Source organism: Carassius carassius, chromosome 17, assembly GCF_963082965.1.
Source record: "Carassius carassius chromosome 17, fCarCar2.1, whole genome shotgun sequence".
NCBI lineage: Eukaryota > Metazoa > Chordata > Actinopteri > Cypriniformes > Cyprinidae > Carassius > Carassius carassius.
Window position 1 is genome coordinate 23320985 of NC_081771.1, and position 26628 is coordinate 23347612.

The 26628-nt window shown below is 35.5% G+C and overlaps 3 protein-coding genes across 3 annotated transcripts; all 3 read left to right on the forward strand.

The window, feature by feature from the left end:
• Positions 1-1608: 1608 nt before the first annotated feature.
• psmd12 (proteasome 26S subunit, non-ATPase 12) lies at positions 1609-6954 on the forward strand. The gene is made up of 10 exons (XM_059571309.1): positions 1609-1819; positions 2234-2362; positions 2844-2951; positions 3072-3176; positions 4548-4697; positions 4791-4925; positions 5067-5179; positions 5270-5444; positions 6022-6099; positions 6359-6954. Exons 1-10 carry the CDS (start codon positions 1712-1714, stop codon positions 6566-6568), a joined length of 1311 nt encoding a protein of 436 aa, XP_059427292.1. The 5' UTR covers positions 1609-1711; the 3' UTR covers positions 6569-6954.
• Positions 6955-8022: 1068 nt separating this feature from the next.
• cacng4a (calcium channel, voltage-dependent, gamma subunit 4a) lies at positions 8023-11233 on the forward strand. The gene is made up of 4 exons (XM_059570221.1): positions 8023-8264; positions 9684-9767; positions 9966-10106; positions 10666-11233. Exons 1-4 carry the CDS (start codon positions 8039-8041, stop codon positions 11196-11198), a joined length of 984 nt encoding a protein of 327 aa, XP_059426204.1. The 5' UTR covers positions 8023-8038; the 3' UTR covers positions 11199-11233.
• Positions 11234-18770: 7537 nt separating this feature from the next.
• On the forward strand, positions 18771-24277 carry cacng1a (calcium channel, voltage-dependent, gamma subunit 1a). Its single transcript, XM_059571310.1, has 4 exons — positions 18771-19231; positions 21997-22071; positions 22295-22432; positions 22695-24277. Exons 1-4 carry the CDS (start codon positions 18997-18999, stop codon positions 22922-22924), a joined length of 678 nt encoding a protein of 225 aa, XP_059427293.1. The 5' UTR covers positions 18771-18996; the 3' UTR covers positions 22925-24277.
• Positions 24278-26628: the final 2351 nt, after the last annotated feature.

Sequence of the window (26628 nt, forward strand, 5' to 3'; positions counted from 1 at the left end):
GTATGTATATGCAATAAATAAATTAATTAATAATAATGAATACAAATTAATTTGTGGTAGTCCCAGTGATAGAGTTGTACTGTAGTTTGCGAGGAAGATAATACATTCATTCATTCATTCATTCATATAAAATCTGTGCTAAAAAAGGATGACAATGTCCAAAAGTACACTAGGCTATTATAGACTCAGATATGTTTGTGAATGTGACTCTTGGTAAAGCTGAGTCCAGCCTATTAAATATTTTTTTACACATAAAATGAGGAAGGATAAAATACTGACACCCTGCCTCATTAAAATACAGCATAATAGCACAATAGCCAGAATTAACTGGCAAACCTTATTAAAGATGTGCTCAGCAACTGTCATGTTGGGTTGTCATTTCTCATAAAAAAAATCATAAACCACAGTAGATTCTAGAGACCATTAGTACCAGTGGTTTCTATGATCTTTATAGGATTCTATGACCTTTGTAGGATCTATCATTGTAGGATTACAATGCTTTTAGGAAACAAACAGCCATTGCTAATATAAGACTTGTCTTGGACTTAACTAGTGGTGTTAATGAGTGACATACAGCCAAGTATGGTGACCAGTACTCAGAATTCGTGCTCTGCATTTAACCCATCCAAAGTACACACACACAGCAGTGCAGACCCAAGACTCAAACCCACAACCTCAGGGTTAGGTAGCAAACATTCTAACCACTAGGCCACAACTTCCCTCCTTCCTTTATAGAATGCAACCTTATTGTCAATGCCATTGTTGAATTCATTCTGCAAGTGTCCAGTGACAGGGGTGCTATTCAATTTTATTTTATTTTTTTGTCGCTTCTTTAGAGAGTTACTTTCTGTCAGAGTTACAATTTTTGGGTTAAACCACACAATTATTTGCAATTCAATTTGGTAGGCTATGGATACTTTAGAGACTTTAGGTTTCCAAACTTGTATGAATTTTTTGTTTCAAATCAATGGTTCGGAGCCGTACATAAAAGTTTTAGAATATTTAAAAGGACACATACCAAACACCTTTCTTTTGACACTTTGCACTTCTGTCCAGTTATTTATGGTAATGTAAAAATAGTTGGTTTGCACACTTCCAAACAAACTCCATACGAAAAAAGATGATTTGCACGTATAAGGTCTGCAGTAGATCATGGCTGTATGATTTACGCATCAGTGTCAACATCTCAGCTTGATAAAGTAAATAAAGTACAAAATCTAGCCTTAAGAATATGCTGTGGATCATTTAAAAAATCCCCTAATATATCAGCACTACAAGTAGAAATGGGTGAGATGCTGTTCTAATAAAATGTAAATGATATGAAAATAATAAAATGTAAAGGATATGAGAATGAAAGACAACAACTAATGGAGGTCTTAGAGATTAGAGATCTTAGAAATATAGGAATACAGCTTTAATCGAGAAATCTGTTAAATAAAGATGCAAGAATGTTCATCATACTGTGAAAATATCTAAAGACACAGGATCAATAAACAATATTTAAGAGAGATTATGTATTTTTTCCCATCAACATCAATGTACCACACTCCATACCAGTAGGTGGCGGAATATGTACCAAAATCGGGTTTGCCAACCAAGCGTCAAAGAAGAAGAAGAAGAGGAAAAGAGGTAGAAGAAGTAGATTAACAGCGAGCTGCCGGGTTATAGTTGTCACATTCACAGTGAATTCTTCCTATTACAAACAGTAATAATGTCTGAGGACAGAGCTGAACGATCAGATGGACGTATGGTGAAGATGGAGATTGACTACAGTGCTACTGTAGATCAGCGTCTGCCTGAGTGTGAGAAAATGGCCAGAGTAAGTGTGAATGAGCGGCTGAGTCATGCTGAGTGCTAAAGCTAACGTTCATCAGATCATTACAGAATTAAACTATATAAATTATGTATTAATTATAAACCTCTATATCACGTTTTATTGAAAACAAAGTTTTTTTTTGTTACGTATACATACACTAAGTATGTATTAAATAGATATTTGACTGGGTTTTTCGCCATAGATACTTAACCATTCGTATTTAATCTCTGATAAACAGTAAGTTACTGCGAAATGCACAGTGATTTGGACTTTAGCTTTAACATGCGAAGAAAAACCCTAACGTAATGTTTTGTTTTTAAGGATGGCCGACGTGTCTCACTGTGATAATTTTATCTAGTTTTTATTCATTGGCTATTAAAATGCTCTGCATTGTTTGCATGTGTTACTTTTGTCCAGGCTTCAGATATGGTCTCCACCTCCAGGATCTTGGTGGCTATAGTTCAGTTATGCTATGAAGCCAAAGACTGGGATGCCTTGAATGAAAACATCATGCTACTGTCTAAGAGAAGAAGCCAGCTGAAGCAGGTAGGAATACTGTTTTGAACATATCATTGGAGCCAGTGATGGAGCTCATAATGCCTAATAAAAATGTCCCTTGACCACATGTCAGTTTAAAATCTACAAAATGTGTTGTATTATTATTTGTGTAGTATGGAGAATATTCAGGGATGTGGACCATACAGTGTGCTGACATATTTTATTATTACTATTATAATATTTAAGCAACATATTTCATCTTACATTATATAAATTAAATATAAAATAATATCTGAACATTTTTGGTAAAGTGATGTAGTGAAGATGAAGGAGATGGCAAAAAATGTAGAATCTCAGTGACTTATTTTCATAGTAATGTTTAGCCCATTTCTACTGATATCAAGTTCTCCTTGCCATTATGTTTACCACATGCAGTAGTTGGTTAACTAAGAAAAATAGACAAGTAAAAATATATTTTGTCATTGGTTGGCATAGATGGTTAAAACATTCTCTTAATTTTCCTTTACAGGCCGTCGCAAAGATGGTACAGGAATGTTATACATATGTTGATGCTGCAACTGACCTGTCAATCAAACTCCGACTCATTGACACGCTACGCACCGTCACTGCAGGAAAGGTCTCCACTTCCACTGTTTTATAGCTTTACCTGTGTACCAGATCTATTTCTTATGAGCTTGTTCACTTTTCTGCTGTAATGGCCAGCTTTACACTTTATTCATGTTGTATGTATTTTTAGATATATGTGGAGATTGAGCGTGCCAGGCTGACTAAAACATTGGCTCATATCAAAGAGAAAAATGGAGACGTGAAAGAGGCTGCATCCATTCTGCAGGAACTGCAGGTGAGTGTTAGCGAGAGATTTGCTCATCTGCCTCGTCTTTGTATTCTTAAAGGGATAGTTCACGCAAAAATGAATTTTTTTTTATTTATCTGCTTGATCCCAGGGCGTCCAAGATGTAGGTGACTTTGTTTCATTAGTAGAATACAAATTATTATTTTTAGCTCCAGTCGTTGCAGTCTCTCAACCGTACAATGCATGGCAAATGGTAACAGAATCTATGAGAGTAAAAAAAGCAAACATACACAGACAAATCCAAATTAAACCCTGCGACTCGTGACGATACACTGATGTATAAATACACAAAATGATCGGTCTGTGCAAGAAACTGAACAGTATTTATATAGTTTTTGTTTTTACCTCTGATTCACGCAATGTCCGAACTGTTAGAACTCTTGTGAGCAAGTACTAGAGGCATTCTTCTTCTTCTTGCATTATGGCCGCAACCTATATCTCAAGTGGACCATTGAGGACCATATTGAGATTGTAGATAGAGTGTCAATGGTCCATTTGAGAGATAGGTAGCAATGGTCCATTTGAGAGATAGGTAGCGGTAATGCACATATACGTCTACGATCTGCCATAAAGCAGAAGAAGAAGTAGCAGCCTCATACGCTTGCTGCTGTGAATGAGTGTTCACAAGAGTTCTAACAGTTCGGACATTGCGTTAATCAGAGGTAAAAAAAAAAACATATAAATACTGTTCAGTTTCTTTGCACCGACCGATCATTTTGTGTCTTTACACATCAGTGTATCACGAGCCGCAGGGTTTAATTTGTAATTGTGCATGTTTGTTGTTTTTACTTTAATAGATTTTGTTACCATTGCCATGCATTGTACGACTGAGAGACTGCAACAACTGGAGCTAAAAATTATAATTTGTGTTCTACTGAAGAAACAAAGTCACCTACATCTTTGATGCCCTGGGGGTAAGCAGATAAACATACAATTTTCATGTTTGGGTGTACTATCTCTTTAAAGCCTATTCAAACTAAACATGAATATTCATTATATTGAACATAGTGAATATATAGTGAACATTTCTGGTTTACATTTTCAGATTAAATTTTTCATCTAATATTTGTATTTAATTTTTAAATATGATGTCATTTTTCTTTATGTGCACTATTTAATGTTTTTATATATAATCTTGGAGTGTACAAACTAAAACGTTTTTTATTTTAATTTTAAGAAGATAAACAAGAGCATGCCATATGTTGATTATGTTACCTTGTTATGTAATCATCATGTTAATGTTAAAAGTGTGCTTTTGGTGTATCTTTTACTTTCTCTCAGCCTTGATTTGTTTCCTTTAACCTGCCACATTCACACTTGGTTTGAATAGACATTTCTTAACATGTGAACCCTCTGCAGGTGGAGACATATGGATCAATGGAGAAGAAGGAGAAGGCGGAGTTCATTCTGGAGCAGATGAGGCTGTGCATTGCTGTCAAGGACTACATTCGAACACAGATCATTAGCAAAAAGATCAACACTAAATTCTTCCAGGAAGAGGGCACTGAGGTCGTCAAAATATTAATAATATAAAAGTTTATAATATTTGTGGGTTTTCAGTTATTTCATTTTTATAACAGTTTGATTTTCTTTAATGTTTAGGATTTGAAACTGAAGTATTATAATCTGCTGATTCAAGTTGATCAGCATGAGGGCTCCTACCTATCCATATGTAAACATTACAGAGCCATATATGACACTCCCTGTATTCTGGAAGACACCTCCAAATGGCAGCAGGTACCTTTATATTGGCATTATAATTATTGTCTTGCTTATTCTTTTTAGCTTTGCTATTTACTTTAGTAATACAAAAAGCATTGTCACTTCATTTGCAATCTAGTTTTATTTAAAACTGAAAATGTCCCATGTATCTTTCAGGCTCTGAAGAGTGTAGTGCTCTATGTGATTTTGGCACCATATGACAATGAACAGTCTGATTTAGTTCACCGAATCAGCATTGACAAGAAACTGGAGGAAATACCCAAATATAGGTAAAAGATCCAAAACATACTACTGGTAGTTCCTGAAGAGTTCCGGGATGTTGGGTAGAAGAGTTTACCTTTCTCATCTCTCCCTTGCAGGGATCTCCTGAAACAGTTCACCACCATGGAGCTGATGCGCTGGTCATCTGTAGTGGAGGATTATGGAAAGGAACTGAGGGAGGGTTCCATGGGAACTCCGGACACTGATGTCTTCACCTGCTCAGAAGAGGGAGAAAAGAGATGGAAAGATCTGAAAAACAGAGTAGTAGAACACGTGAGTTGGTCTTATTTTTTGCTGAAATGGGAAGCCTAATTGTTTATATCTATTATTAGCCTGTCACACTCTTAAAAGAATAATTCAACATCAAATGTAATTTCTCATTAATTATTATTGTAGTTATTCAAATCCCATGACTGACTTCCATGGGACACAAAAGGATGATTGTAAAGTGTTGTACTGGTTGTTCTTTTCCATGCGTTTTCACAGAATGGACACTGGGGTTTTCAAGCTTCAAAACAGACATACAGCATCATTAAATTTGGACTAATGGACTCTTTATATAAATATAAGCTATGCAGTAGCTTTGTATAAGGATGAGACCAAAAAATAAGATGATCATGTTAGAGCTGTATAATGATATTAAATACATTTAAAGGTTGCATAGTTTGCAAATAGTTAGTTTTTAGAATAATATTATTACTTTAACATCTTAATCTCTGTGTTATACATTTTTGGCAAAAAAGGGAAATAGAACTAGAAATGTACCAATCTAGTTGTATTTTGAGCTATGATTTGTGTTTTCAGTTTCATTCCACTGCTAACTGATAACTGTCTGTCTCTCCATTACCAGAACATCAGAATAATGGCGAAGTATTACACAAGCATCACGATGGGGAGAATGGCAGCCCTGCTCGACCTCTCTATTGATGTGAGTTCTGTACTGAACGAATATGTAACTTACTTGATGTTATTCTTTCTTTCTTTCTTTCTTTCTTTCTTTCTTTCTTTCTTTCTTTCTTTCTTTCTTTCTTTCTTTCTTTCTTTCTTTCTTTCTTTCTTTCTTTCTCAAGCTGTTGATCAAGGCTGATCTAATGTTTTTCCCAATCTCTCTTTCTCAATAATAGCTAAACAAAATGTAAGAAATTCCAACAAATGTTGACAACTTTAAATATTTATTCTTCTTGTAGGAATCAGAAGAGTTCCTATCTAACCTGGTGGTCAATAAGACCATCTATGCAAAAGTGGACCGCCTCGCTGGTATCATTAATTTCCAGCGGCCTAAGGACCCTAACGATCTTCTGAATGACTGGTCTCAAAAACTGAACTCTCTCATGTCTCTTGTTAACAAAACTACCCATCTCATTGCCAAGGAAGAGATGATCCACAACCTCCAGTAGAGATGGTCAGGGAGTCTTTGGGTACACCTTTTTTTTCACTGAGTAACATTTGATTAAACAAATGTTAAAAACTTTTGCTTCTGTTTAAATTCTGTTATTAACAACAATGTGGCCTGCACTCAGACTGAGAACAATGCTAGTCTGTTTCCATAAGATGTTTTACACTGCATTTAAGGTTTTCCCTTATGTTTTGTGTTTGTGACCTCTGGTTGTAGTTTGTCCAAAAAAAAAAATCACTCTAAACTCCATATGAAGCCTCCCATTCCTCATTCTCCCTCCCTATTGTATTAAGTAAATGGCTTGTATTACATTTAAACATTATTGAAAAATGCACAATATTATTCTGATGTTGCTCCAGCATCCACATTAAACTTTTTTGAAAATAATACTTGATTTGTTCATTTACCATTCAGAGAAAATTCAGGTAAGGTGTTTAAGGTTATTAAAATTTGTATTATTATTTTTAAACAATACTTTCTTTATTTTTTTTTTTATATACATTTTTAATTAAAGAATGCTTAAGCTTCCAAAGCTAGATTTGTTTGTTTATTTGGTTCCACAATGTAAAAAGTATTTCCAATAGAGAGAGAGAAAAAAGTGTGTGTGTATATATATATATATATATATATATATATATATATATATATATATATATATATATATATTATATATATATATTATATATATATATATATATATATATATATATATATATATATATATATATATATATACACCGTTGTAACCACTGAATGCATTATAAATTTTCAGTTTACGTCATTGGAGGAGACCCATTTTTTTCCGTTCTGCACATCTAGCCTGACGATGTTTATGTAGTTTCATGAAATGTAGTTTAATTTATTAATTAAGCTCTGTAGAGGTCGGTCTACAACATAACATTCCAATTTAAGCAATGCAGATGTATTTGTACAGTACAAATGCATCTGCATCGTTTAAATTGGAACGTTAAGTTTACAATGGTTATAACACACACACACAAACTGTAAATAACAATTGGGGGCGTTCTCTATGTCTCTTAAAAAATGATAGGGATAAAAGCTAAGATGATCCCTATTGGGGTAAACCCTTCTGGGTTAATATTTATATACAGTTGAAGACAAAATTGTTAGTCCCCTATATAATACTTTATTTTTTAATTACCAAGTACTGTTTAAAAGAGAGTTTTTTTTTTTCAACACAGCGTTGCTAAACATAATCATTTATTTAGGAAGCTTGGAATGTTTGTAATATAAATAGAAACATAATTATAACGTAGAATAAAAAAAAGTCTACAATTTAAAAATTTTGTTTTCCGATAAAACCTGCGTTTTGAGCGGATAAAATAACAACAAAAAAAAGTTTGACTTAAGAGCTCATCATGCGTGGCTGAATTTAGACACGCATCAGAGGTATGTGAAATGTACTGTGAAGTTGTCTCGACGCGCTCAGTTCAGTCCACTCTGCGCTGTCATGGCTTGGTGTGATCGTGGCGTTCAGATTGTTTTTACGAGCCTGGGCGCGTTCGCAGCGATCAGCCTGATGACTGTTGCGATCGGAACCGACTTCTGGCTTTACTCTAGAGCTCACATCTGTAACACGACCAACGCAACAGATGAAACACACACCATGCAGCAGCCAAAGAAAACACGAGGAGATCTCACGCATTCTGGACTTTGGAGGATCTGCTGTATAGAAGGTAAATGGATGGGCTGCATTTTAATATGTAGGCTAGTAGTTGCAAATAGATATAAAAGTTGTGATTTCTATCATAGTGAAGTGGTCTTATTAAATGCATTAAAAAAGCTTTGTAAATTTAAGAAACGAACAGTTAAGGAAGAAGGAAGAATGTGTTGAATAAATGCACATCATGCAGCCTACACTCTAAAAAATAAAGGTTCCAAAGGGGTGTTTTTGCAGTGATGTCATAGAACCATTTTTGGTTCCCAAAAGAACCTCTCAGTGAACAGTTCATTAAAAAAAACAAAACCTTTTGAAGAACATTTTAAACATCTAAATAACCTTTTTTTTTTTTTTAGAATATAAAGAACCTTTTCTGTATTTGAATGTTCAATGGATGTTCCAGGTTCTTCATAGAACCATTGATGCCAATAAAGAACCTTTCTTTTTATATAATATACTAAGATGTATTTAGTAATGTTGATAGTGCAGTCCAGTTAAAAACCTTTAAGTTCTACATGCTGTAGACTTTTTAAATCAGTCCTTTTACTTTTCAAAACAAATCTCAGTCAGAAATACCTGCAAAACTATTCTTTCTTCTCTTGTGCATTAATGAGAGTCTAGCTTCAAAAGGCAAGATTGCACCAGAGGCTCTTTTATTTGTTTTTTGAATAATCCTTTTAAAACTTTGACCATCAAATGACTTTTCAGGTAGAAATACCGAAAAACTGTTTTGACAATGCATTTCACACACAATATTGGTTGTTTATTTGAGCTAATTAATGAAAATAATTTATCATTTATTCTGTCCTTAGATGTGACTTTAAAGAAAGTGTAAAGAAAATGGAAACAAGAAAATACATTTGGCAGAGATATTTTACAAAATGTCATATATTTGCATAAAGTAATATTAATATTAATTAAGATTAAATAAAAGTTTAGTAAGGGACATTTTGGATTAAGGTCACACAAAAGTAATATAAAAGAGAAAAATATATGAGCTAAGCTAGCTTCTGAATGTTCCTTCTGAAAAGCGGGTCTAAACAACTAAACATGTTTATCTTGTGTGGCAGTGCAATCTTAAAATGAAATAAATTATGTAAAATTAGGTAAAAATTGATAGCCTGAATGCACTGTAAGTCACTTTGGAAAAAGCGTCTGCTAAATGCATTAATTTAATTTAATTTAATTTAATTTAATTTAATTTAATTTAATTTAATTTAATTTAATTTAATTTAATTTAATTTAATTTAATTTAATTTAATTTAGTGTGGAGCAGTTCCATCAGAACATGATTAAACAAATTTTACTGCTTTTGGGACAAATGTGTCTGATATTCTTTTAATTGTAAATGTATATGATTACATAGAAGAGTGAAACACTCAAGTGAAACATAGTTTCAGTACATAAAATTCAGCATCACCTATGTTTGGCACAGGAATCAACAATGGAAGCTGTTATTGGATCAATCATTTTTCTGTGGATGATGACTATGACACAGAAAGCTCAGAGTATCTCCTCCGTGAGTCCATTTTCTTTATCATAAAGAACAATTCAAAATGGTATTCCACCACTGGTCTGTATGAAAAAAGAAAGAATTAAAGAACAGTTTAATTTATTTATTTGTATAGGCCATTTGTTTCAATATGATGTGTTATAATCTTAGCTAATGTATGAGTATAATGCCTATAATGGTTGCCTATGCCTTTGTGTGTTGCAGGATTAGTGCGAGCATCCAGTCTCTTCCCCATCCTGAGTACCATCCTGCTTCTTTTGGGGGGACTTTGTGTTGGGGTGGGCCAAATTTATAGAAGCAGGAATAACATTCTCTTGAGTGCAGGAATCTTATTTGTATCTGCAGGTACAGCACTTGCCATTAACAGTATCCTTAACTTTTAGGAGGGGTCTTCAATCGCAAATCACAAGTTTCGTAATGATAGCATATCAATGTATTTTTAATTGAAAAAAGCAGGATTGCCATACATACAGTACATGGAGGTAAAGAAACAAGACAATAAATATATTATACATTTTAAGATTAATTTTGCTAATAATATTTTCTGGATGTTTTCTGCAAAATTATCTTTGAAATAATGCATACACACACACACACACACACCCACACACACGTATATATATACATGAACTTGATTAATTCATTAATGATGCACTCAATCAACTTAAAAACCCATATGTTTGACATTTATTCACTTAAATTTTAAACTTTACAATGCTAGATTTTCAGTAAAAGAATTGTTGCATGACTGTGGCAGACATTATGAAAGTGCATTCTATGAGAACTGTCAAGATTCTCATCTTGGAATTGATCATGATTTGACATGATTATGGCTAGATTATGTGAGTAATCCAATTAGAAGCTTACATATATATATATGTGTGTATTTGTTACTTTTCATCAGGTCTTAGCAATATCATCGGCATCATTGTTTACATCTCCAGTAATGCTGGAGACCCTAGTGATAAGAAAGGAGAAGATAAGAAAAGCCTGTACAGCTATGGATGGTCCTTCTACTCAGGTGTACTCTCCTTCATTGTGGCCGAGGTCATCGGTGTGTTGGTCGTCAACATCTACATTGAAAAGAACAAAGAGGCTCATTTCAAACACTTTGAGTTTATTAAAACTGTCCCTTCCCCTACATCCTCTCCCTACACAAGCATTCCGAGTTACCATTACAGACAACAACGGTCCCAGTCCTGTTCACAGTCCAGAGAGCCATCTAAAAACACTTCCCTTGCCACACTGAGCATCACCGGCTCCTCATTGCCTTTGGGGGACATTTTAATGTATACGGTGGGGAGAGAACATCCACTAAAGGCAGGTGCTTTGGCCTCCTTTAACACTGATTTTGAACATCCCAACTTTCTGCAAGTTCACAACCGTGTTTCTAAAGATGTGAAGGACAGTCTGAATCGCAGGATCACTCCTGTGTAAAAAATGCAGTTTGCAGTTACATGATACATTTATAATTATTTGTAGTTTTACTCAGTTTGGTTTAGTTCTCAAATGAGAGTTATTAATTTTGTTTGTGCAAAACAACAGCTCTCTGAACAATTAATTTCATTTCAGTTGGTCACTTTCGACGTCAAATCGATGTCCATCCCCCCAAGTTCAGGGGCATCCACTTCACATCAGTAAAGGAAGCTGATGCTCAAGTCTTGCATGCAGAGATTGCAGTCCTTCTGGCGAAGGATGTGATAGAGCTGTTCCCGCTAACCGATATGAAGTTAGGGTTTTAAAGCTCCTTCCTCATTGGACTCAAGAGAGGTGGTGAGTTACAACCAATGTTGGACCTGCGTGTCTTAAACTGGTCTCTTCACAGGCTACCGTTCAAGATAATGCAGAAATGCATCTTCGTGTGCATCCATCCCCGAGATTGGTTTGCAGCGATCACCTGGAGGACATGTACTTTCATGTCTTGATCCTTCTGTGTCACAGACCTTTTCTGCGGTTCACACTTGAAGGACAAGAATATCAGTACAAGGCCCTGCCCTTTGGGCTATCCCTGTCTACCTGTGTCTTCACAAAAGTTGAGTAGGGTGCTCTTGTTCCCTGAGAAAGCAAGGTGTTTGCATTCCTTAACTGGCTCATACTAGCACAGTCTCGGGATCAGTTGTGCAAACACAGGGACCTGGTGCTCAGGCACCTCAGCCAGTTGGGTGTTGGGGTCAACTGGAAAAAGAGCAAATTCTCCCTGATGCAGAGGATTTCTTTTCTCGGTATGGAGTTGGATTTGGTTGAACAGACAGCAAACCTCACAGAGGAACGTATTCATTCGATGTTGAACTGCCTGACTTCATTCAAAGGCAGGACAGTGATCCCACTGAAACAATTTCAGAGGCTCCTGGAGCATATGACAGCTGCAGCAGCAGTCAGGCTGCTGGGGCTGCTTCTTATGAGACCGCTTCAGCACTGACTCCATGGCTGAGTCCCGAGGTGGGCAGTCTCAGGGGTGTGGATAGGCCCCCAACTGCAGTGGCATATCAATTGCTTAGAGTTTTTAATAGTGCACCATGCCTTGAACAGTCTCAAAGGGTGCTTACGAGGCAAGCATGTACAGGTCTGTGTAGAAAACACTGCGACCATTGCATACACAAACAGAAAAGGTGGTCTGTGCTCCTGTTGCATGTTGCAACACGCCAGCAACCTCCTCCTTTGGAGTCAGAAGCATGGAGAAGAATGGAGACTCCTGCTTGCCTCTCTAGAAACATCCCAGTGCCAGGTGTTCTACTCCCTGACCGAGAGAACACTCACCAAGGACACACTGGCACACAGCTGCTCAAATATGCCTTCCCTCCAGTAAGCCTTCTCACACAGACACTGTGCAAAGTCAGGGAGAATGAGGAGCAGGTCTTGCTCATTGCACCATAATGGCCAAACCGGACCTGGTTCCCAGAACTGATGCTCCTCGTGACAGCCCCTCCCTGGCTGATTCATTTGAGGAAGGATCTTCTTTCTCAGGGACAGGGCACCATGTGACCCCTGCATCCGGACCTCTGGAAACTCCATGTCTGGTCCCTGGATGGGACGCGGAGGTTCTAGATGACCTACCCCAAGAGATCACTTTGGCACGCGCTTACACCTTGAAGTGGAACCTGTTCAGCGAGTGGTGTTTTTCTCACTGAGAGGAACCCTGGAGGTGCCCGATCACAATTGTGCTTTCTTTTCTGCAGCAAGGGCTGGAGCAAAGGCTGTCTCACTCCCCCCTTTAAGTCTACATTGCAGCTATTTCTGCCAACCATGACCCGTAGAAGGGATGCCCCTAGGGAGGCAAGAAGGTCCTCGTCCACCCTCTATACCCTCTTGGAAACTGACTCTGGTGCTAAGAGCACTAAAGCAGGGCCCATTCTTTTTGCAGTCTTTGCAGTCAGTCGAGCTAAAGGTTCTTTCAATGAAAACTCTGCTCCTGGTTGCATTGGCCTCCATCAAGAGGGTAGGGGACCTGCATGCATTTTTGGTCGACAAATTTGGCTGACTCCAAGGTAACCCTGAGTCCCCGGCCCGGCTATGTGCCCAAGGTTCCTGCTAGCCCCTTCAGAGATTAGGTAGTAAACCTACAAGCGCTGGCCTGGAGGAGGCAGACCCAACCCTAGCTTTGATCTATATGGTCCACACCTTAAGATGGTATGTGGACCAGACACAAAGCTTCAGTACCTCAGAACAGCTCTTTGTCTTTTACGGAGGCCTGCAAAAGGGCAATGCCATTTACAAGCAGATTATGGCCCACTGGATAGTGGATGCCATCACCCTGGCTTATTAGACACAGGGTGTGCCCTGCCCACTCAGGTTGCATGCTCTCTCTACCAGAAGTGGGTTAGAAGAGGGATAAAATCATCTCTTAGTTTTCCATATGTATCTATACAGTTACCCCATGTATAAGAGCAAACCTCCTTTGGAAAGTATGGGGCTTCTGCAATGTTCCTGTTTCAAGTGGAATGGGGACATTTTCCCAGTGTTATTCAATCTCACTGAGTGGGTAGTGCTAAGACAACAGTGACTGGTCTTCCTGCTGTGAGCCCTAGCTTACATCCAAATGGGTGCAGACGGCTCACACAGGACACTGGAAGGGGCATCATTCATGGTGCTTTGGTAGGGATCCCCAATTTGTTAGTTATCAACATTGCATTGAAAGTGACCGACTGAAAGGGAACGTCTTCGTTCCCTAAACGAGGTAACACAGCTGCTCTACCACTGCTGAGTGGCCGGGTCACCGGCTCGGATCCTCAGGGAGAACCTAATAATGCGTTGCACCTGCTGCCTATTTATACACGTACTGTGACTAGTGGCAGCTGGATGCAATCATCGCATGCCAATATGCTTTGGCTCCTTTAGTGTAGACTTAAAGTAGATTGGTCTTTCTAGTGAGATCTCCAATTTGTCGATGTGATGTCTCCGTTCGCTCCTTAAGGAAGCAAGAGTAACATACGTAACTGAGACGTTTCTTGTTGACACCAGATTTAAATTTCTAATTCAAGCAAATTGTTTGTGTTTTGGCACATGTGTACAAAAGGGGGCAAGACAATTGTCAGTTTACAGTTTACACAATGACTAAATTATCATGTTGAAACTGTCATACACTGCACAACTTATAAACATCCTTTTCACTATCACATGCAAAATTATTCGTCTGACAATTCAAAAATTGTCAGACATACATGTGTCTTCCATAATCTTTTCTGTTTATTTGTAACACACTGAATCAAAAATAAAAATAGTGTATAAATACAAATGTGCTTTTTTTCTTGTGCGTAGTAAATTATTGACCACTCTTCTCAGTAAACTTTTATCTGCTGTTGAATTCTGTATCTCAGATCAGTGTGATACACAATAGCATTCAGCTACAAAAAACAGACTGTGTAAAAAAAAAAAAAAATGAAAGGACAAAAATGAAATTTGTATGTAACAAACCTTTCTATGGTTGATGTTGAAAAAACATGTAAACATTTTGACCAGTGCAGGTCATGTGATGACAAGTTACTACATTTTGCAGACATGCAATACAGTTATAATTTCCCGTAAAACAGATGCACTTAGTTTAGAGCTTAAAAAAATATTAAGACTGTGGTAACACTTTATTTTAAGAGTTGCACTTTACATATACTTAGTACGTAGTACTAGTAATGACAGTCAAGTATTCATTATTACAAGCAACTAATCCTAAACTCTAAATTTAACCATATAGTTAGTACTTTTAGCTAATTACATACTTAATACTTATTTGTATATTTACAGTAAAGTGATACTGAAATTTAAAATAAAGTGTAAATGAGACTCTTTAAGAAAATGATTGTTTTTATTATTCGATTATTATAGATTATTATTATTTTAGATGATAATGATGATTATTATTATTATTACATTTTCAGCAAATCGTTTACTTTATTTGCATCTATTAAATTTGCATTTATGTATGTATGTATGTATGTATGTATGTACAAAGTATGTAGTTATGTGTGTTTGTGGCATATTCTGTCTGGCAAAGGTAGCCAACCTTGCTCCTGGAGTCCTACCTTCCTGAGGAGTTTAGTTCCAAACATGCAAATTAAATTGTTTCAATGAATTACATTGTTTTGACTACAGATGACAATTTAGTTTTGCATTACTTCATTAAAAGAAACCATCTCAGTTACAATGAAACCCTAGTTGTTTGCTTTTTGCAATTTTTAAAATTAAAATAAATTAAAAGTTTATTGATGACCTAAAAATATAAATAAAATGTATTTTTATGAGGGAAATTTAATGTAAACTTTATTACAATTGTCAGACGAAATACGCTGGAACATACTACCCCCAAAATGGGGTTTTTCTAAGCAGAAAAATGTTGTTGCCTAAAACTACTGTATACTCCCTCTGTCCATCACTTTCCATGCCAAAATTAAACATCTGGCATCATGGAGAATAAAAAACCCTAAGGGAAATGATTTTGTCACATATGATTAACTTGTTCATCTGGTTTCTAATGTGTCATGGATGACTTGCACAAGGACCCTAGATGCAGAACAGTTCACCGTTGTAAACCTTTATTTAATGAAGCAAAACTTTACTGTTGTGCACTCACATTATGCCATTCACAGGATATGCAGCCTGTCAGCTGCAGCATTCTTAAAGCCAAGGACAGAATCCACTGAATGTTTGGAGATGTCAGTCTGGTGATCTTTAAAAAATATATATGTTATAATGGAAGAGTAATAATACAGGCATGGATTTTCCACAGTTGGAATGCAATAACCACTGTGATGATTAGTTCCAATAGGTTTTCATTTCACAATGTCAACATGGTGAGATTTTTATTTATTTATTTATTTATTTATTTTTATTTTACTTCCCTGAGGTCTTGTGAGAGTAAATCACAGGATTTATAACGTCTGCATTATAATGTAAATTATTTATTTTGTAAACATTTTCATGACTAAAATGACTTATTAAAGATGTATAGAGAAAATAACAAAAGCATAGGCAATCAATCTATCAATTAATCAATTAACAATTACATAAGAACCACTTTTCTAAAGGATTATGATTGAACTTTTACTCTCACCAGCATATTTTACTGTGTGGATTAACAAAAAGACAAAATATAATCCTAATCCTTACTCTGTACTAAGCACCTGTTGTTAATTAATATTACACAGTACCTAATTATATAATTACAATGTAACAAGGACTCAAAATAAAATGTAATCTAGTTTTACAAAAATGCCAAGAAGGCTTTATTATATTTGTCCCTAATAGATGCAGAGCTAATTAATACATTATTTATTTATTTTTTAATTTAGTTATCAAAGCCTGGGTGAAACATAAGTGTGGACTTTACTTACTAATTACCCAAATTTCACATGGACAATAGGAAAGTCTGAACAAGGAAAATTTCATGAATTTCTGATGCTCAGAGGCACTGATCTCAATGTGAACATATATAGTGTCAAATATATCGTTTTTAAATATTTTGGCTCAGTTCATTTATCCAATTAATTTTGAAATGTCAGAGAGAGCAGATGGCAGTTTAGTCTGAGTTCATGACAGGAATATAGAAATTACTTTTGCAGGATGGCTGCCGTCGCATCATCCAGGTGGATGCTGCACACTGTTAGTGGATGAGGAGATACCTCCTGAAATGTAAAGCGCTTTGAGTGCCTAGAAAAGTGCTATATAAATGTAAGGAAGTATTATTATTATTATTATTAATATTTGTCAAGCATGCTTAATAGTCTGAAGCTGCACCTGACTCAATTATGGTGAAGACTGGACAAAAATAGCAGGAGAACAATTACTGAAATCACTTCTGTCAGTTTTGCAATAATATACAGTATACAGCCTATCCTTATACTGACCCATAGTCCATGCTATCCATCCAACCATCCATCTTTCCATTCATCCATCCATTCACATTGTATATCCGCATATCCTATATTATAGGTCTTTTAAGGGAATACTGGAGCACATCTCTGCATATTTCAGAATAAAGTCAGGGATAAAAATAACACAGAAGAAAAGTAATCAGCGTTGGTGGTAAAACTAGTAATGTACAAAATACAAAGTAGTGTACATAAAATATGTACAAGAAACCAATAATGCATTACTTTATTACAGTAATTACAACAATTTACAAGAATATACAGCCTATATCTCAGTTACTTTTTTAAGTAACTAATGCCAGTTACTTTTTTCCCATTTATCAACTGACAGCTTTCCTGTCCCAATGTTAAGAGAGAAACTCGGAGAATATGCACAGTTGCTGTGTAAAAATAATTAAATATGTCATTAACAGTCTTTTCTGCTGTCCTTTGATGATCCAATATAACCATACTACTAAGCAAAAATGACTTAGATAAACATAACATTTGTGTTTCTTTTTCTTTTTATTGCTGAAGGTTGTTGAACTACTTCTCCTGTCTCCTATTCTTCATGCAATCCAGAATGGCAGCACAATTGAAAGGCTTATTTGAGCTGCATCCTCTAGTGTACAAATGTGAATTTCAAATGTACACATTTCATTCAGTCTGAGGCTTGTTTCTTTTACTTTTGGTGTAAAATGGGTTTTTACATTTGCCAAAAATATAACTTTTTATATTAAAAACAAACGAGCAAGCCCAGCCCAGGTTTAAAATGTAACACAAAAGTAATACAAAATTAATGCACTTTCCATAAATGTAATGCAATTAGTTGCTTTTTTAGGGAGTATAGCAATATTGTAATGCATTTACTTTAAAAAGTATCTTTCTCCAATACTGAAAATAATGGCGCTTGTAACTGGATGAATACTCAATTGCCATTTAAAAAACAGCAGCAGATGAACACTTGCTAAAAAAGATTTGACAGATGTGGCCATGACAGATTTGAGACATGACTCAACTCTTCCCCAGAGACTTGAATTTTGACTTGGATTTAATCTCAGTAACTTGTGAACATGTTTTATTATATATACAAGGCTGTGAAGAGGAGTACATTTTAAAGTGGGGCCCCTTATAAGTTCCAGTTCAAGCCAGTCACATTTTTTAAGGGAATTAACACAATTTCTAACTCATTAACCTATGCGATTACCGCACACAAATGTGGCAGTATCTTCTACACACAACAAATACATGAAAGATACAACATTATTCTTCCTTGAGAACATTTAGACTTAAGTTGTTACACACATATAATGTTTCAGCATTTGCTAGAGGCGTGGTTTATCATGGTTGACAGAAAATACTGAGAACCAAAGTTACTCAACACTAATTCATTTTGATGGAGTTTTGGCTGTTTTTGGAAAAAAAATATTTTATTTCAGTGTATCAGTATTGAGACTTTTTGTCAGTCCAGTTTGCCTCACAAGAATAATTCTTTGCATGGAATTGTCACGCCCTAGTGGCTAATGGCGGATGGAACCTGATCTGTCAACAGCTAGACATTAGACTCACAGCTCACATTTATAGAAGCCCAACTCACCCCACACAGACCTCATGTGAGACAAGTCCATTTGGTCATCAACTTTCCTGACAAGCCCCAACAGCTGCAGTCGAAGTCTGGTCTCTCAGCATAAATACTAGGACACTGTCATTTGGCTCTTTTTATCCATGCACAAGCAGAGAGCTTCACAGAGACCTTAAGAATCAAGAAAATTCTGGACTAGGTCTCTGTACTATACTGTCCTAATATTCAGTGATTCTTTCACTGTTTATCTTCATTAGAGTTATTTTTGTGTAAACTTTTAATTTTATTTGTCCATAAGCAGTGGGTTCTGGACAAAATGAAGAAGGAAACCAAGACAAAAATCTTGTTTTTTGTTATCACGGTGGGCTCAGTGTGCATGTTAACAGCTGTGGTGACAGACCACTGGGCCGTGTTGAGTCCTCGAGTGGAGCACGTAAACACAACATGTGAGGCAGCCCACTTTGGCCTTTGGAAACTTTGTAAGAAACACATATATATTGAGGACGAGGAATTAATTGGTAAAGTTTGTGGACCTATCAGCTTACCGGGGGGTAAGTGACAGATTATATAATTATCTGGTGTTTTTTTTTTTATTGCATTATAGTTTTATGCATTATTTTTTATGTTAATTTTGTACAAATATAATCATCATTATCATACATAAGTACAATTTATGTTTGACAACAAAACACATGTAAAACACAGACCTTTAGATTGACAGCTTCTAAGATAAGGAAAAAATATAGTTCTAGGGTCTAGTGTCCTGTATAATTCTGTCCAAATCCTATATGCTTTGCATAATTAATAATTCGTTTGTTGAGAGAATGAATGTGCAGAGCTGTAATCTAGGCAAATGGTAGCTACTTTGAAGATCCCAAAATCTAATATTTATATTTATAAAATATATAAAAAAAATCCTCCTTATAAAAATGCATATCCAGAGTAATTATATTAGTGCTTTCAAATGATTAATCGCATCCAAAATAAAAGTTTTTGTTTACATAAAATATGTGTGTACTGTGTATATTTATCATGTATATACAAATACACACACACACATGTATATATCTAAGAAAATATGGTAGGTTTCTATATTAAATTTATATATGATATATAGTGCTGTCAAACGATTTACATGCAAATATTTTCTAAATATATACTGTATGTGTTTGTGTATATATTTAATAAATATACAGTACATATATTATGTAAACAAAAACTTTTATTTTAGATGCAAGTAATCACGATTAATCGTTTGACAGCACTAATATATATAATTTATATGAATATATATATATATGTATATATATATATATATATATATATATATATATATATATATATATATATATATATATATATATTTATATATATATATGTATATATATATATATATATATGTATATATATATATATATATGTATATATATATATATATGTATATATATATATATATATGTATATATATATATATATATATATATATATATATATACACACACACACACACACACACATAATAAATATACACAGTACCCACACATATTATGTAAACAAAAACTTTTATTTTGAATGTGATTAATCGTAATTTGACAGCACTAAATTATATATAATCAGAAGTTGTCAGAGTGTCTTCACATAGAGAGTTGCTAAATCTTTTAGCCCTCCCTCAATCCATAGTCTTAGCCCTTAGTCAGGCCCCATTGATGGTCTGCAGATCTAATGGGATTTCCCTGTCCGTGGAACTTGTATAGGTGCTATGACAACTCCAGCATGGAGATCACTGCTAAAGTGGGAAAGCTGTAAGCAGAATGACAGGAAGTACCTAATAGGTGTGGTGTGTCAGTGACTCTGAACCTTATAGACAAGATGTATTTTTATATTTAAACAAATTAATCAAATTTGAATTTTAATTATTAAAATCTGAAATTAATGCTGCCTTTTTGGAATCATATCCCTCAAGCCCAGACATCTAACACTAACCATGTTAAACATACTGATCAGTAAAAGTGTAATAAAAAAATGAAAAACTATTGCCCCAAACTTTAATTCAGGCTTATACTTAAGCTTGAGTTTAACAGTTTAATTTAGTGGTTTAAACATGTTAAAACATAGCAGCTGTGTGAGTACGTGTGTGATTGCCCTTGTAAATGTAGTCAGTAAAATCTATAATTAGGCCATGTAAATAGTCAGCTGTCCCAAGAGGGTAGATACTCTGAATTTAAGAGTGGTACAATTCCATTACTGTGACTGACGGTCACATCTGAGAGAACAGCATAGATGCCTGCCACCTTTTTCTCAACACAGACATTTCTATTGGCCCTCAAATAATACCACTTTGACTGTGGCCCAAATCCTCAGGAGACCCTATAAGACAAAAAGAGAGGCAAAAAGAGGCATTGATTCTATTTGAACATGACAGGATGTGATGGAACTAGCAGGTGGATTTGGAATTACAGGATGACAAAGGCCTTTGGAAACATGTACATTAATATCTGGCATTATTACAGTCATTACTTTGAACATAGATCCATATGACAGTTTCAGGGAGTGCGTAACGAGTATTAGGAATAGGGTTGCAATCAGCTTTGCTCTGTGTCATATTAAAAACTATAAACATAAATTATTTTAGACATATGATATGTTTTAGCCCTCCTTGCCAATCACTGCATCAATAAAAGGCACATGATTCTACAGTTTGTTTATTATTTGGCACAACATGAAAGACTAGCTGAACATGCCATGCTGCATTTCAGCAATCTGTCAGTCATTTCTCTAAATAAAGCAACACCATCCCAGGTGAACATCAGCAGATTGGAAGATTTTGTTAAAAACCTGTTCTCCTCTTTTTTGGACAGTGATTGTATCATCAATGCATAGCAAACTTTTCCTTCTGCCTCATGTATTCAGTTTTGTTACATTTGCAGTCTCATGGAGCCAACTCTTCAACAGTTGTCAAATATCTCAGCATTTATATTTAGCTGCTCATAAAAAAAACTAAAAAAAAAAAAAAAAAAAACTCTGCAGTTGCCACTTAAGGCAACAGGTGTCTCACACAAGAATTCTTTTGAGGGGCAATAAGCCCTGGCTAATAATTAATTAAAAATCAAATTAAATTTATGCATTTAGGCTATCAATTTTTAGCTATCATGTGATCCCGGGGAATCGAACCCCCAACCTTGATAGCGCAATGCTCTACCAATTGAGTTACAGGAACATAATAAAACATATTCACTTAAATATTCATATATCATGTTTCTTTAAAATGTATTATAAATAATAATATTCACGTAATTATAATATTTTTACCCTTTAGAAATGAACTGCTCTTACTTCAGACACTTCACACCAGGGGAAGATTCTGAGATCTTTGAAGTTAAAACTCAGAGAGGTGAGTTCAAACCAACTCTGTGCACCATAACTTCTGCTATATGTACTGTAAAGGGTGATGAAATGAAAAATAATCACAGGTATAGTGAAGAGTTGTCCACAAACTGAAGTATTATGTTTATAGAAACTTATAGGAAAGAGCTCTGAAGCATGATATATTATACTAGGTTTTATTATATTTGAAAATCATTGTCATTGTAGCTCTTGATGATTTCTCTACTCAGAATACAACATCTCAGCAGCTGCCATAGCTATCTTTAGTCTTGTCTTCATGATTCTGGGCACATTGTGTGTGTTGGGTTCCCTCAGAAAGGGAAAGGACTATCTGTACAAGCCTGCTGGCATGTTCTTTGCTTTTGCAGGTAGGATGGGAGCATCTTATCATTCTCTTACAAATAATTTATTTGATACACTGCATTTTAGAAAATGACATTACCAAAATGTTGTATACAAAAAAGGCATTTAGACACTTGTTAGAATGCCATTGCATTAGATAACAATAAACATTTATTTGAATGAAAGTTAGTACAAAAACACTTTGCTATTAAAATATATCAAAAAGAGAGAAAAAAGATACTTTTTCAGGGCACTGTACATTGATTTTCATATCTTTTCTGTCCTCAGGTCTGTGTGCCATCATCTCAGTAGAGGTAATGCGTCAGTCAGTCAAGAGGATGATAGAAAGTGAGGAGACTATCTGGATCGAGTATTATTATTCCTGGTCTTTTGCGTGTGCATGCACAGGTTTTGTCCTGCTCCTCCTCAGTGGAATTGGTCTGTTACTGGTCTCCATGCCACATATGCCTAGAAATCCCTGGGAAACCTGCATGGATGCTGAGCCTGAACAAATATAGAGCAGGAATCCCAGATTCCAGCAGGTAAAGCACTGTCTCAAAATATATCTAGACCTCTTTTGATACAATGTCAGAGATTGACAAGAAGAGGTCATACATCTTAAAAAGCTCAGTAGCTTCCCCCACTGCAAACAGGCATTGAGGAATAAAGGTGTGTAACACACCTGTTATTATACATCCAACTATGCCAGCAAGAAGCCAAGCTTTTCAATATTTACATTATTATTATTTATATATATGTAACATTTAACATCCTTTTTTGTAAAATCTTTGAGATTTAATATAAAGAGTGCAGCTGGCATCATGCAGCTGGAACTTATGTGTAATAATGCTATTAACAGACATACAGGGAAGGTTTATGACAATGGGATGGTTTAAATCGAGAAGTGATTGTTAACGTGAAGGATTGAAAAATTATTATTAACATCTGACTAGCATATGTTCAGAAGCTGATGTAACAGGAAAAGTTAATCTGCACTAATTTGTCAGTGAATGGTGCAATGCCACAAGATTCTGCTCCAGAAAGCAAAATTAATATGCTGTAAATTTATTTTATTTTATTTTTTAAGATGTGTGAATGCTACTTTGGTTTTGTGATTAATTAATCTCATTTTATTGATAGCCATTTTAACAATAGTTCTCTTTTGCCTGGGCACAGTGATGCTTTCAACTGCCCTGAGCTGAATGCAAATGCTTGGTCTGCTGTGGTTACTGAGTACTTGGCATGACATTTTGGAATAATTTCAGATCTTGCAGGTGCAAAGAAAAATGGCATCAATATCACTCTTATGTGAAAAAGTAAAATTATTTTTAGACTTTCCAAGTCTACAGCTTCCTGAAATATACCCACAAACTGTGTTTACAAGCTTGAAATGTATTGATGTGCTAAGTATTTTTTTAGAAGAACATGCTTCTGTGATTTGTAATTTATGACCCTCTTAGGAACAGGAACATTTTTGGGTCTGCACAAATCTGGTTTATGTTTCCAGCTGTAACCTGTAGATCAGAAAAAAATCTTCACCATATTTTTGGGTGGTGATTCACCCTGTTTATAAAAAAGATCTTAACATCAAATTTATTTGGATTCAGCAGGCTTTTTGACAATAAATTAAATACTATAGAACCTTCTAAACTTAAAGCTTAGTGGGTTTAAAAAGTCTTATTAGACCTGGAACTTTTTTGTAAAGTTGGCAACTGGATATAGAAAGTGGGGATTACTGTCACTGACAAACACCAATAGGGTTTCATTGCCTTGTGGGCAGTGCTTGGACAACAAAAGTTTGAGAGCCTGCTTGCTTGTGGTCCTTTCCTTTTTTCTTCCCTCTCCTATCAATTCCTGTCATTGCCATTGCAAAAAAAAAAAAAAAAAAACAAACAAACAAAAAAACAAAACACCAAGAGGGGTGAGCATACTGACAACAAATTTTGAGTTTGTAATGGCAGTAAGAGAGTTTGTAATTGTCTCACCACACGTTGAGGCAAAAACAAACAAAAAACAATTAAAAAAAGAAAAAAAAACTGTTTAATTGGAAACCTTTGTAATTATGTATTTTGACGTTATTTGCATGCAGAACAAGAGACCATGGATTTTGGATTGTGTTATGCAGCCCAACAGAATACATGCATTTCTGCTATTACAACCTTATGTCATGTATTTCTAATAAAAAAGTAAGCTAACTCCCATGTTCATGTCAATGTTCATTCTGTCTACTTTACTGTGATTTATTTAAAAAAAGATTGACTTTAATTTACACCATGCACCAGAGGTTTTGATGTTTTTAGATAAAATTGCATTTATTGTATTTATGTAGCTGTTTATATACTACATAATATAATCTAGGCATAGTTTAACAGTCACAGTTTAGGTTTCCATCTTATGAACAACAGCTGAAAGATTGTTGTCTGATCTGCATGCTTATTATTGTCTTTCTTTAAGAAGTGGTCCTTTAATGAACCACTCATTATGTTAATCATTCATTTTACCACTGTACAAATTTGATGTCATAGCTAAAAAAAGAAAACATTTTTCAACAGTAATTTATACTTTATATACAGTATATTAAAGTAAAATGAACCAGTAATTACTTACAAATGAAATACAATTTCATGGAAACCAAGATGATAGTATGTGATATATTGTATATACTGTAAGTGTCTCAAATGTATTTTACTCTGGTGAGACTTAATCTTCATTCACTGGTATTTTCTGGCATTTTCCTAGCACATTTTAGAGGGAGTAGAGTTTTGGTAAGGAAATCTTGGCAGTACTGGTCACTGTCAAAGCAAATCAAGTCACCTTAATTAGTGCATTACTCAAGCATCTGTTTCAAAGCTGCTTCACAGTAATAAACAAGGATTGTAACAGAATCAGTGAAGCCAACATCTTATATAAGACTAATTCAAATGCTGCTATAAAGCAGGTATAAATAGTCAATAGTGTCAGTATTCAGCTCCATTCAGTTCAGGTCAATATCTGTGTATATTCATCAGTTATCAAACTCCAGTTATCAGTTATCAGTGAGGCTCCAGGACTGTGTGTCTGATGTGGTGATGAGCAGCACAGGAGCACCACAGGGGACAGTGCTTGCTCCTTTTCTCTACACCCTGTATACAGCAGACTTCAGGTATAACACAAGCAGCTGTCACATGCAGAAGTTCTCAGATGATACTGCCATTGTTGGGAGGGTTGCAGAGGAGAATGACCAGGAGTACCGGGAGGTCATCGGGGACTTTGTCAACTGGTGTGAGTTAAACCACCTTCACATCAATGCCAGCAAGACTAAGGAGATGGTAGTTGACTTTCGCCGGAGGCCACCTGGTGCTACACCGGTGAACATCCAGGGTGTTGACATTGAGATGGTGGAGACATACAAATACCTGGGTGTTCACCTTAACAAGAAACTAGACTGGTCCACAAACACAGATGTCCTGTACAAGAAGGGCCAAAGCCGTCTCCATCTGCTGAGGAGGCTGAGTTATTTCGGTGTGTGCAGGTCTCTGTTAAAAACTTTTTATGACTCTGTGGTGGCATCTGCAATATTTTATGCAGTAGTATGCTGGGGAGCTGGGAGTACAGAAAGGGACAGGAAAAAGCTTAATAAACTGGTGAAGAAGGCTAGCTCTGTTCTGGTCTGCCCTCTGGACACCATAGAGGAGGTGGGGGAGAGGAGGATGTTAGCCAGGTTGACATCTATTATGGGCAACACTTCTCACCCCCTGCATGAGACTGTGAGCTCCTTGAGCAGCTCCTTCAGTAGCAGACTGCTGCACCCTCAGTGTAAGAAGGAGCGCTTCCGCAGGTCCTTCATTCCAGCAGCAGTCAGACTTTTTAATGCAACATCATAATGCAGCACTGCAAGCTGCTTCTGAACTTTAAGTAGCACCAGACAATTATTCTGCATTATGTGTATTTCTTTATCTTTTTATTACGTGTGTCACCTACAATTGTGCAATTGTGCCTTCGTTTATTTACATTATACTTATTTGTATAATTGTATATTTGTATTTATATACTGTCTGTTTACATAAGGTTGGTTATTGTGTGAATACAGTTGTTCTCTAATTATCATTATTACTGTTATTGTAACCACTCTTATTCTATTATATTATTATATATTTTTTATTTTTGAGCTGCTGTAACACAGAAATTTCCCCAATGTGGGATTAATAAAGTCTATCAATCAATCAATCAATCAAAAAATTCA